Source organism: Anas acuta, chromosome 24 (assembly GCF_963932015.1).
Source record: "Anas acuta chromosome 24, bAnaAcu1.1, whole genome shotgun sequence".
Classification (NCBI taxonomy): Eukaryota; Metazoa; Chordata; class Aves; order Anseriformes; family Anatidae; genus Anas; species Anas acuta.
In genome coordinates this window covers 4,852,258-4,865,096 of record NC_089002.1, presented here as the reverse complement: position 1 = coordinate 4,865,096, position 12,839 = coordinate 4,852,258, and the positions used below count along the sequence as shown (strand labels likewise).

The 12,839-nt window shown below is 52.3% G+C and overlaps 1 protein-coding gene across 16 annotated transcripts in view; it reads right to left on the bottom strand.

The window, feature by feature from the left end:
• Positions 1-15: 15 nt before the first annotated feature.
• Positions 16-12,839, bottom strand: part of PPP1R12B (protein phosphatase 1 regulatory subunit 12B) — a 111,864-nt gene continuing 99,040 nt past the window's right edge. For 6 of the 16 annotated variants that reach the window (XM_068660149.1, XM_068660148.1, XM_068660152.1 and 3 more), the window contains 2 exons: positions 11,793-11,843; positions 3,549-6,866 (listed from right to left, as the gene is read on the bottom strand). In XM_068660149.1, coding sequence (XP_068516250.1) covers positions 6,732-6,866; positions 11,793-11,843 — 186 coding nt within the window. In that variant the 3' untranslated portion in view covers positions 3,549-6,731. Of the gene's footprint in view, positions 3,251-3,548; positions 6,867-8,316; positions 11,334-11,423; positions 11,492-11,792; positions 11,844-12,839 lie in introns of those variants that run through there. The other 10 variants (XM_068660151.1, XM_068660150.1, XM_068660163.1 and 7 more) reach the window with 4 other exon arrangements.

The window sequence follows — 12,839 nt, the reverse complement described above, 5'->3', positions numbered from 1 at the left end:
AGGCGAAGTCAGGACTTCTATTTTATCAACTCTTATTTTATTCATTTATAAATACTGTTGTGTTTACAAGCATCATAGATGTGAATATTATTCCCAAACTTTCAAACACATAATACTTATAATACTATATAACAACAACCAGTAAAACAAATCATTCATCTCAGGGTTTGGAAGGCCACTCAAAGTTGCATAAAAATACATTCTCTCCCCATCTCGTAAGCTAGTCCTGCTTTCTCCAAGGAGTTTATTTACAAAGAGCCATCATCAAACTTGCAGCCACAACAGGCGGGTTCACCCCAAGCAATAAAAATGAATTCACCCCAAGCAATTGCTTAGAAAAAAAGCTTTGTGTTCTCCAATGGAGACCACGTCTGGCAAATGGTTCAAATAGGGATCAGTTTTAAAAACTGCTTTCTTTGCACTCTGTCCCAAGCGCAGAATGCAAGGTCTCCTATTCGCCACCTCCTCAGTGCACTGGTTATGTCAGGCATTGCGCAGTGAGACCAAAAATCATCCTCACGAGTTTGGTTTGCGATTACATCGTCATCACCAAGTACTCACAGCTTTGGCTAGTCAGCACGACTAAACTGGTGGTGGGGCCCCCGCCCCGCTCGAGGCGTGGGGGGACAATCCAGTGCTAAGCAGACAACTTCATCTAAAGTGGTTTGGCTTCGCGAGGGGCCGCGCGGAGGGATGAAACCTCCTACGCCCTTCGCGTCCTGTTCCTTAGGATAAAACGCAATGAGCGTCCGGGTGGGAAGGGGCAACACGTCAGTGCGGGATGGATTTGTCAGATTGGGTTGAACCCTCTCCCTAAACAGATACCGGGCTTCCTCCCACGGCCAGGAACCCTGCGAGAGCAGGGACTTCGGTCTGAGCTCCTGCCCCTGGTCCCGCTGGGCACGCACAGCCTGGCGCAGAAGGAGGGGGGCAGCACAGGGGGCCGGGCTCCTGCCCCCGGGAGGGACGAGAGAGCCCAGGTCTGGAGCGAGGGGTGGACCACTGAGAAAACACCAAGAAATGCAGAAGTACTCACATAAAGAGTGCACCAAGTGGGAACGGCGTGCAGAAAAAGCATTGACCGGATCTCAAGACTTAAAGCTGTTAAATATAGCAGGGTTAAAATAAAGTCATAAAAAAAAAGAAAAAGAAAAAGATGCCTGGCTTAGGCAGTGCTCTGCAGAAACCCTGATGCCGTTACCAGCTTTGGTCTCTTCCTCCCCAAAGCACAGCAGCAGAGGAAGGGCCTCAGTGTACCAGGAGGAACGGCATCGTGTGGCGCGCCCACGTAACGCCGCTGGCTGAAGGGCGGCGGAGGAGGAGGCTCCGTCCGGAGCTGCCAGTGTTTGCAGGGCAGCTCCAGCAAGAGCCAGAGAGGTGGAAACAGGCAGGACGGGGAGGGGAAGGAAAAAAAAAAGAGAGTTAAAAAGAAATGAAACCAAAAAAAAAAAACCAAAACACCCAAGGGAGAGGAAAATACTCGCACTTTCTGAAGGAATAACCAGCAAAAGGTTCCAAAAAGCCCAGGACAGACCAAAAAATGTTACCCTGCTGAGCGAGCTCAGGAGTTATGCTCCGGATTCAGGTGTCTCCTCTCTGCTCCCAGCCCCCCTGGCCCAGCAGAGCTGGGTGGGACTTGTGGCAACCCCCGAGATGGGTACCTGAGCCACACGGAGCAGGGAACTCACAGGGAGAAGGAAACGAGAGGGAAGGAGACGGGAAGGGGGTTGCACCCAGCAAGAAGGGTGGTAGAGGGAAGGTATCTTTTGGGAGGGGTCTGTTAAAAGGGGAAGCTCAACAGGTCTGGTACCAGGCGTCGCACAGCACCTGGAGGAGTTGCTGTCTGAATGCCCATAGAGAGAACAATTCCAAACTGTTCTGAGTACGTACAACATCAACGTTTTTGTATTTTTTTTTTTGATTTTTCGAGGTTTCCTTCAAGGTCAAGGCTTATTGCAAGCTTTTGACAGATTAAAAGACTTTTGTCCTAGAGACACAGCTGCCGGCGTGCCCAAGGGCAGCTCCTTCCTGCCCCTGGCACGGGGGCAGCCCCCGAGGCACGCGGGAGGACGAGCTGCACCGAGCTTTCCCCCAGAGGGAAGGGTGGCTGGGACGGGACTCTGGCATTCCCTCTCTTGTCTCTGTTCCCCAGAAACAAAACTGTGTTCCAGCTGGTCAGCCCGATGCTGAAAACCAGCGCACGGTACCTGAAATACCCGACCAGACTCCTGTAGGGCTCTGCCTTCACCGGCAGCTGGCAGGGAGATGCCCCACATGCCGGTAGGAGGCCGTTTCCTGGCGTGGGCACAGCTCCCTGCCAGGTGATTCAACCTGAATGCAAGTGAAGGCAGCAGAGGATCTCTTACCAGGTCAAGCTTCTCCTTCAGAAGGGTTGGCGAGTACCGGTGATGTTATCCTGAGAAGCAAGAGCCCGGAGGCAGCGAGCAGATGCCGCTGGCCGCAGAGCGGACGCAGCGCGGGACGCCATCCCCCAGGCTGCGGGGGCAAGGCAGGGTGAGGGATGGGGGCCTGGTGCTGAGTCAGCACTCATTTTCTGAGATCTTACACACAAAAAAAAAAAAGGCTCGGTCTGCCGGGGCAAAAGGAGAACAAGGTCTCTGTGCAAAGCAGCCCGTTACAGAGATCAGCTCTGGTGGCTTTCGCAGCATCGCTTTACAGCCAGAGTCCCACATCCCAGGTGGGCTGATGCACATCGGCAGAGTCCCAGCCCACGTTCACATTTCCCACCTAGAAAGGGCTTGGACGTGCCGGTTTAGTTCTTTTGGCGTCACTTTTTAAGGTAGAAGCTACCTACTCCAAACCGGAGTCCAATGCCATATCCCGGGCTTCTGGAAGGAAAAGTTTTGGCAGCTCGAAACCAGTCCTTGTGTTTCTTCTTTCTCTTCTCCCTTGAATAAAATGTCCGAGATACCACAACATGCTTAAATTAAAAATCGTAAAATGGCAGGGGTGCGTGTTGTGGGGGAAAAAAGGGCAGGAAGGGAATGTACAGCAAAGGGCAGGGCAAGGCAGGTGTGACGTTGATCCCACGGCTGAAATGCTTGCTGTACTTGTGACAGGAGGAAAAGAGGGGGTAGGGCTTGGTGCGGGGTTGGCAGCTCGTGTAGGACACCCCTCCTCGTCCTGCCTTCGCTCAGGCTTCCTATTTGGAGAGCTTGCTGATGACACGAATGAGCGCTCCGTTCTCGTCCTTCAGCCTTTGATTGTCCGACTTCAGCTCTGTCAAAATCTGCGCAAAGACAAAGACGAGGCAGGGTTACAGCTCGGCGGGATGGCAAAAAAAACCCTGCAGCTCCGAGGAAAACCAGCCGGGACAGCGTGGCCAGCTCGGCTTGTGTCCTGCTCCCACCTGCAGCTCTCCTCCTGGTGCTGTGCTCAGCACCGCGGGGTGGCCACGAGTCCTGCGGGGTGGCCGTTGGATACGGAGCACAGCAAAGCCCCCGTGGGAAGCAGTGCCCCAGCCCCTGCCCTCGGTTGGCACCCGGCTGGGGGAGCAGGAACCATTTCTGAGCTTTTTCAGCCCAAATCTGCTCCCAAAGGTCAATTAGGGCTTGGCAGAAAACTATAAAGTTTCATTTTATTTTTTCCTGTATTGTTTTTCCCATTTGGCCAGGACTAGAGGGGAAAACAAAGGCCTGACATTTTTTCAGCTTTGGACTTTTAATTCAGGACGGGACCAAGCCTGCTTTGCAAAATCTCTTCAGAATAAAAAAATCCCTCCAGGATCCCACAGATGTTTAACGTAGGTGCTTGTGTCGTGGCAGAACACACCAGAGCCACCTCCTTGGTGCTCTGTGGTCGTCTGATGCTGGGGCTAAAACAGCAGCTGCACTACAGCCAAAAGCCAGAGAGCTTTTCATCAGAAACTCAGGAAGAAAAGACTTCAAGGAGACCTTTGCAGCATTTCTTGCTGGCCAAAAGAAAGGCCCCAAGCCTCTCGTTTCCCACACTGCAGGTGGGTATTGCTCTGAGGACAGCTCTGCCCCAGGTGGAGCGAAGGGGCTGCAGCACTGCCCACCCTGGGGTGTCCCCACGGGGTGGTCACACCATGGGACCCCCGGCCACAGAGCGGGGCCACCCCATGGCTCAGGCACAAACCAAGCTCAGCCCTGACTCATCTCAGATCTTCGAGGAAGGGAGATGGGGAAAGCATTTGTGGTCTTGCTGTGCCCCTTTGTTTCCTCCTGAGCTTCCCCCAAACCCCCTGACAAAGCACGCTGCCTCCTGTCCAGGGCACTGGAGGCGTCCAAGCACCCGCTGTGGGCTGCAGCTGGGCAGTCCCTGTCCCCTCTGTCACGTCCTAGGGTGGCCTTGCAGGCTTGAAGGAGCCCATGGCTCCACCAGGACAGCGCTGGGAAATTCTGCCCCTTGCTTTGGCAGAGAAAACCCACCGCGTGTGCCCGTGAGCACCAGCAGAGAGCAACCACCCCAGTTCCACAGCCCCCTGGGAGCTCTGCTGGTGGCTGTGCTTTTTAACCATGCTCAGTGCAACGCTGGTGATTTATCAGAAAAGGGAGGAAGGTAACGAGGAGCAGAACTTCTTGAAAAGCTTCCTGGCTTTCACCCGATTCCATCAGTTCCCACTGAAGCTTTCTGAAACCTAAAAATCAACCTCGTGAACTGGAATTCCTCCCAAGCTGCGGGCACTCAGGGCAAAGCAGCCTTGCAAAATAATTTGCAGGTGAAGCAGGCTGGCAATACGAGGGCCTGGAAAATGAAGCTTTGTAAACGTCTCGCTGGAAGCAGCAAGGAGGGGCGCAGCCCGGCGCACAGGGTGCCGTGATGCCGAGCACACCGCAGCACCAGGGGCTTGTCCGAGCAGCTCTGCTCCGTGCCTGTTAGCTGTGGCACTGGAGAAGGTGACACTGCGGAAATGATGGGGATTTGGGGAAAAGAGATTCTTTGAAAAAGCGCCCCTGCCAGTTTAAAAGAGTGCCGTGACTGCAGGGCTGTGATGTCTGGGGACACGAGGAGACAAGGCTTACGGGTGACAGTGACATCCCGTGCTAGACCTACGAGGAGTTGGAAAAAAAACACACACAGATGAGCTCACAGATACACAGCTCTTCTCCAGCTCGGACACAAGCAGGGAGTTTCAAACCTAGAAGCAAACAGGGGACGATCAGCCCGTCCACGGCTCGGCCAGCCTGCACGGGGACGCGGTGGTGGCACCCTGAGCAGGGGTGGCAGCAGGGGGAGAAGCGGAGCTGCGATTATTGCCTGGTGGGAGAAGAGAGCCAGCTGACTGCAGGGTGTGAGGCGGTATTTCTGCGGGTCTGGAAGTGGTTGTGGTCAATTCTCCTTCCCAGAGCTCAAAACACGTCGGGAAGGAGATTGACCGAAACTCCCTGCTTATGGGATCGAGGTGAGGCAGTGACAAGGCCCAGGATATTTCTGCCGATTTCAAGCAGGATGCTGGTGGGATTGGTTCCTCTGCCCACCTGCCCACGAGGTGGAACACCCCGTCTCGGCCAGCCCCCAGCTCGCCTGGGACGAACACTTGGTCTCGCACTGAGACTCCCGGGAAGGGAAGCCCCAATTCCCCCGGTTAGTTTGTTTCCACGGTTAATCATCTTTGATATAATTTGGGCGCTAAGAATAGATTTTTTCATACCTTAGTGCCACTTCCAGCCCATTAGAGCATAGTGCTTCTATTTTATTTTCTTTTCTTAAAAAAAGCTGTCTGTAGGGACCCAAATATCCCTACTAACCTGCAAAAGGCAGGCAGGGCCCGCAGAAAGAAGCATTTACGGCTTCATTTTAGCGCCGAAGCAGCAAGAAGGGATGTAATTTAACAGTGTGAAGCGTATGGCAAAGCTACAGAAGGCTTGCCCTTGGATTTCCAACACTAATTTTTCTGCAGTGAATTTAAAATACCAGGTGAAAAAAAAAGAAAACTTGGTTGGTCGGCCTCCTGCTGCTTGCCCTGCCTCGTAACCAGGATGCAGCAGGCAGAGGGGATGCTGCAGCTCTGAACTCAGACTGAAACATCTCACTGCCTAAAAACGAGGGAAGGAGCTCATTTTCTCTGCTCAGCTGAGTGAGAGAAATTGTTGCAGACTGCCCAGTTTTAGATTTTTTTTAAAGAAATCCCCTTCCTGCCTAAAACCTGCTTTTTCCGTAACATCCTGAGAAATATTTAGCTTAATTCTGACTTGGCACAATCCTGTCTGCTACGAGCCAGCTTCTCACTGCCCTCAGCCCAGTGACACGACGACCGGGCTCACACCATAAAGGCACCACCTTCGAGGTCAGGCCCTGGGAGGGGGGATGCTGCTGCTGGTGCCACCCCGAAGGCATTCGGCCGTGCTAAGCCCCGGGGAAGCAGCCGACCTCCCGCTCCTCCGCAGCCACTTCAGCGCCATCCATCGGACTCCAAGCCTTGGCATAAAGCAGGGAGCATGCCCTCCTACTTCTCTGCTCAATGGGGGAAAAGGAAAAAGCAAACCCTGACGCTGTGGGCAGAGGCCAGCACCTGCCAAGCAGAGCGAGGGGCAGCAGAGGTGAAGGCAGCCGCCTGCGGAGAAGCCCTGCCTGCAGCCGGAGCAGGGCCAGCAGCACACTGGCTCCTCGGGCACATGCTGCTTGGAGCCCCCGAGCTTCATCAGGCAGCCCGGGGAGCGGCGAGGCGGCGAGCAGCTCGGCCACGGGAGCGGAGACCTGCCTGGAAGAGTGGAAGAGGGAGGCGAGATGAGCCGGAGGGGAAGCGGCTACAGCTCCTCTGATTCGGAGGGCTTGGCGGGCAGTGAAAGCCTGGCTACCACCCGGGTCAGAGCCCTGTTCTCGGCCAGCAGCTGCTCATTCATCTGCCTCAGAGTGTGAATCTGTTTGAGCTGGTGGAGATTCTGCGGAGAGTGACAGGAGTGGACACAGAGATACAGAGAGAACACACCACGGAGACAAAAGGGCACAGAAAGGTGAATTTAGTCCACGAGCAGTGAAATAGAGAATAAAAGAAAAATTAGTGGCAGTGAGTGCTGGGCAGGCAGCAGCTCAGATGCACACGAAGAAAGCCCTACAACACGCTGAGGGTGTTCGGGAACCTTCCCTTTCTCCAGGGGCCTCCACAGCCTTTAGGAAGGTGCATTTCCTACAGGGCAGGCTGCTCTCTGGCTGGCGATTTTCTAATTTATCAAGGTTTAAGTTCCACCAGCACACAGCCACGGAGTTACTGCTCTGAGAACTATCACTGCTGACTTCCCACCTCCATGGGCTACGAAAGCGCTGCTGGGAATTTCTTTCCGTCTCCTTTTCTTCACGTGTCTCCAAAAGCTAAAGCAGCCTCCACGGGAGGTTTTATTTATTTATTTATTTATTTATGTTTTAAGCACCCGTGGGTGTCACTGTCCTGCAGTGGTCAGCCAGACACGTCACCTCACAGCCCCCGTCCCTACGGCACCTGAACTCCTGGGTCTGCCCTGTCCCGAGGCTCAACGTCTCTCTCATCTAGAAGTGCAAGGTTAAAACACTGAAACCACTCATTTTGACGACAGCAGTACGAATGACAGCATCATACAGAGAAGGCATTCGAAACACGGAGTTTTTAGTACCAGAAGGAACACAGAAAGGAGACAGGACAGTGCTGGAACCCAGCCTCCGAGAAGGGGCAAGCACAGTCCCAGCTGCACAGGGGACACATGACACAAGGCAACGCAGAAGGAGAAGCAGAAGAGGGCAGAAGCTGTGCAGACATCAGAAGAGGAATTTGAAGTTCAAGTGAAGAAATCCCAGCCCACAGCAAAGCAGCTCCCGTCCTGCCTGCAAAGCACCGTGCTGCCTGCGTCCCCCCCCTCGCCTGCCGGTAGCAGAGGGAGGGAAGGGTCCGCGGGGAAGGGAATTCCTTTCTGCCATTTAATCGACAGAAAGTGGTCAAAGGGAGTCGCTGTCTGCAGTAACGAAGCTGTCCTGAAGCAGAAGAGCACTGGCAAACCTACGGTGACAGGAGGAACTTCCACCTGACTGCACGGCATGGAGCTGGCTGCAGATCCCCACAGAACTGCTGCGCCCCAGGACATCCAGGACGTTTTGTTGGAAGGCTCAACCCTGTACAAACGAGAAGTAGCCCAGGAAGCCCCCACCCTCCAGCTCAACTCGAGCTACCCAAAAGCCTTGGCTCCTCGTTAAGGAGTGAAGATGCCTCGTCCAGAAGCCTTGCAAAGCCGAAAGAAGCGATGCAGGTGAGTGCGAGGAGTCATGGAAAGGATGGGGGCTGAGCCCCCCAAGCTGTCCAAGCGATGAAGCCCCCCCTGCCTCACCAGCCCCGGCCTTCAGCAGCGCAGTTCTGACACCAGGTAGACTGGCAGGTCCCGAGACAGAGATATTGGGGCAGGAGAGCTCCCGGGACAGCTCAGCGGGGACACTTCTCCCCAAATCTTGGCCACCATCCCCGTGGGCAGGCTGTCCTGCACCCGGTGAGGTCAGACGGATGTCACAGCTCAGGCTGTGGCTGTCCTGTGAGCGACCGTCCCCAGGAGCTGCAGGGGGATGCTCAGGCTGGAGGAGCATCCCCGGATTACAAATATTCTCCGTTTCCTTCCAGGGAACTCAGCTGAGCATCTGGCTGGCAGAAAAACGTCAAACATATGTAAAAGGGGGGTGCCGTGCTACGGGAGGTGGGAAGGATTGCGGTCAGCTTAGAGACCACCTTGACTTTTCCATACCAGTACAGCACAAAACGGCAGCGTGGCACGATCAGAGGCAGCTCAGGCTCAGCACCCTGCCGCAGATGATAAAAAGGATCACCTGTGCACGAATGTGTGTGCGCTGCAGGTAGGATGGCTTTCTATTTATCATGCTCAAAGACACCTAGTGAAGGCTGGAAAGCTGGGCCTGAAGCCAAGGGCAAAGACCAGAATCTGGACGACACCGCTGTGATTGCTTATCACTCTGCTGGATACCTGGCTTACAGAAAGCAGGCTTCTCGGTTCAGCTGCACTTGCCTTCAATTAAAGGATTTTGTGCCTGCAACACTAGGGGAAATAAAAATGCCCAAAGCATGCACAATGTACAAAGCCAGGAGGTGCAGAGCTGCTACAGAATAAAGAAGCTTCTGTGACCTTCAAGGAAAATTGCTGTGTTAAGTTGGGACCTCAGGCACTTGGCATTGAATTCAGTTCAGTGCAAATGCTAATTTTCTTTCTCCTTCCTCAGCCAAGTTGCCTTATCTCCAGTCAAATTCTGCAGTCACTTAGGAAAATGCTGTACCACCCTGTCACCTTCCCAACAGCAGGCCTGCAGGAGTAACTCTAGCATCAAGGAGTTCTTTGAGATCACCGATTTCGTCCTGCTCCTCTCCATTTCTTGACAGCTTCATCAGCAGCGGATAAACTCATGACAGAAACAAAGCTTGGGCTGAAGAGCACAGCATTTCTGTCACAGCAGCCCAGGACCTTTTTGTGATGTTGCTGTGCCTCCTCTCCCGAAGGAGTCAGCTGCTTTCACCTTGCTGCGGCCACACCTGAAGCCCTGAGCTGGGCAAAGACCAAAAGGCTGGATGTGAGCCAGGATGGACCAGTTCAATTCAAAGACTGGTGGGCAGAATCCTGAAGACTGCAGTGTTAGTCAAGATGTAGTAACTTGGCACAGTTGGTTATCTCCCCTCGCTGCTCTCCACCTTAACAGAAACGGGTGGATTTGCTTAAATCGCTTATTCCTTCTGATTCTGCTCAATAGCAATTCAATTAGCGAAAGTAGCAGGAATGCAAGTCCAGCCAGCATTAATAGGTTTGATTCCTGGCACTACTTCCACCCGAGGGATTAACGCAGATGTTCTGCAGAGGTTATCTCACTCTGCACAAACACAACTGGGCCAACTCTTCAACTTTAAGACGTGATGTAAGTGGACATGGAAAGTCTCTTTTCCTTACAGACTTGCCCAGTACGTTTTTATTGTCATGGATTTCATACGCCTTTTTATTAAGTGGCTGTCACAGAAGAAATGTCACAGCACACACAGGCACTCAGCGCTGTACCGGGTCTGGCTGGGATGGAGTTAACTTTTCCACCGCAATTGCAGCTTGAGGATTTGATAAGGAAACACAGTAGGACCTCAGAAGAGGGACTTTCAAATTCCGTGCCTATTTATTCCACTAACAAAAGCTCATTTTGGTTGTTTAATGCAGCAGGAACACAGCAGGGAGCAAAGAGCAAGCATCACTCTTGAGGATCTGATAGCTCATTTCCAGGTAGACCACAGGCTGCTTCAGCTCGTGCGCTGTCCCCAGCAGTGACCAGCAGCTTCAGGGTAATACAAGAACACGTCAAACTCCTGGCAGTGCTTTTCCCAGTGCACCATCTTGGCTTCCATCAGTCTGCAGCTCCCAACTAGCTGAACCAGAGGAGCTCTGGCAGCATCCAGCAGTCCCTACAGGCACCTTATTTCACTAATTGCTTCCTGAACCAATATAAATGTTCCAAACCGACAGACCACTAGGGGACACCAATTTGTCTTTTTACTCCAAGCCCTGAGCTGGTTTGTGGAGTAATCTACGGTGAGAGAAACAACACAAAATGCTACTGCCCGTGTTTCTCTTGAAGGCCCCATTTCTGTAATGATGGGGAAGAATCTCTGGAGTTAAATGTTGCCACCTGTGGAGTGGACAAAGGACCTGAAGCTCAGGCACATTCAGTCCTTTCTCCTTCCCCTTCTAGCTAGCACATCCACACTTATTTTCTCCTCTTTGAAGGAAAAGAGAGCCTTTGCAGTAAGACTCCACCAAATTGTTCTGTGCTCACTGCAGCAGAAGATGCAGCACAAGCCAGCGGGTCCTTCAAAGCTGTACCCTTGGTAAATACACGAAGCTTGAAATAGAAAAATGAAGTTGGAGCCTCCTGGAGGACAGCAGGAAATTATTTCCATCAGCACACCGTGGCGAGAGAGCTCACGGCTCTCAGCCCTGTGTCTTTTGTTGGTAAAGTAGCTTGGTCCCACCTGGATCATGCTCAGAGGGAAGGGAAGCACAGGGCACTGAGCGAAGAGGAGCATTGTGTGAACACGAGCACGAACATACAGCATCCAATGCTGTAACACTGCAAGATCAGTGAGGAGGTTCAGGTGTTCCTAGGCGGCCAACACACTGCTCCCTGCCCTGCAGTGCTCCCCGCCAGCCCCATGCTCCCAGGGCATCCCAGCCATGGCAGGAGGTCACTGTCCTCCGAAGCAATGCCACGAGAGAGAGGGGAACGCGAAGGAAGCAGTCAGTGGGGGACGTCCCGTGACAGTAAGCCATGCTGTATGTTTCATCAGGAAGCAAGTTCCTCTTTGCTGAAATCCATTCCAGGCTGACTTACTGCCACAGCCTTCCAGTGACATGCTTTAGGAAGGGAGTACAGGAACACAATCACTCTGTGTTTTTTTTCCTGGCTAGTGTGCGTGATCTCAAAAGCCAGCTTTGTCTTCTTACCCATCTGGAGAGAACCGCAACGGCTTAACTTGGGCCGCAGACTAGCACAGGGGATCAGCAAACTGAAACTCATGGATGCCACAAAAGGTTAGTTTTAGAAAGCATTTAGGGAGAACAGCCTTCACAGTTCTCAGATCAAACAGCATTAACAAATAAAACATATGGTACAACTGGAGCAGTTTTATTACTATTTCATGTTTGGAGAACATAGCCCTTAAATTAAGTTCTCTATGCATAAAGGAACACACTCAGAGGTAACAGGAATCCCCTCCCATGTATACTTTTAATATCCTATTCCTGGGTGACAATCCCCAAAGACATTAACACAAAGCATAAAAAATAGAATAGAGTGAATAGATTATTTCCTACCTTCATCTCCTCCTCCATTTCAGAGAGTTTCCGCTCCAGGGCTCGCTTCTCCTGTTCACAAAGATTCGTAACAAAGATTGTCACGTGGATTTAGAGGGAAAACTTACAGCGCATTTTCTTTTAAAGAAAAGTAAGAGTCGTATGTATGAGCAGTCACTGAAAAGCATCTCAGAGCAATGTGCAGGTTACCGGCCTGATCAGATGGGACACTGCAGCTGGTCAGCCAGCAGGGGATCCACGCTGCGGCCCATTTAGGCAGACCTCTCAGCCCTGAGCTCTCTTCAATGAAGCTATCCCACTACATTTAGTGACCCCAGCTTTCAGGCCTTTCTGATGAAATGTGATTTTGAGCTGTGCAGGTGAAGCCGTGCAGGTAACTGTACCGCACGTCCCCTGCTGCAAAGGAGATGATGACAAAACCCGCAGAGCCTATCAAATACCAAACAGCGACCAGGGAAAGGTGTCTGGAAATCCTGCTTCTCCCAGATAAATTTAGGAATTCAGAGCTGCAAAACTGACTGACTGCTGCAGCAGATTTTGGGAACCAACCAGTACACGGGTACACAAAATGCAGAAGCTGTCCTGAAGCACTTAATGCCATCCTCTCTGAGCAACGCTCTTTTCTCTCTGTCAGAAACCTGCATTTGTGCCTGCTGTGATCCTAATGCAACAAAAATAATGCAGAACATCGCCCCATCTTGGAAGTGCCCTATACGGGTAGGAGATAGGATGTAGGGGTGAGCTCCCCCTGGTTGGGGATGTCCTGCTCAGGGCAATGCTCTCACTGACACATTTGTTTGTTTTTAACAAAAACAAAGCTCCACCCATGTCATGACTTCCCCCAGCTGCCGGTTCAGATGGCAGTGATGGCTGGCTCTAACTTTAATTAACCATTAAGGCATGTGGTGGGAGAATGTGAGATAATGGCCATCAGCTGAAGCAGGGGAGGTTCTGACTAGATGCAAGACAAAAAGTTAACTCTGAGGATATTTAAGCACCAGAACAAGGGGCCACAGCTGTGGAGCCTCAACACTTAAAAATCTCCAT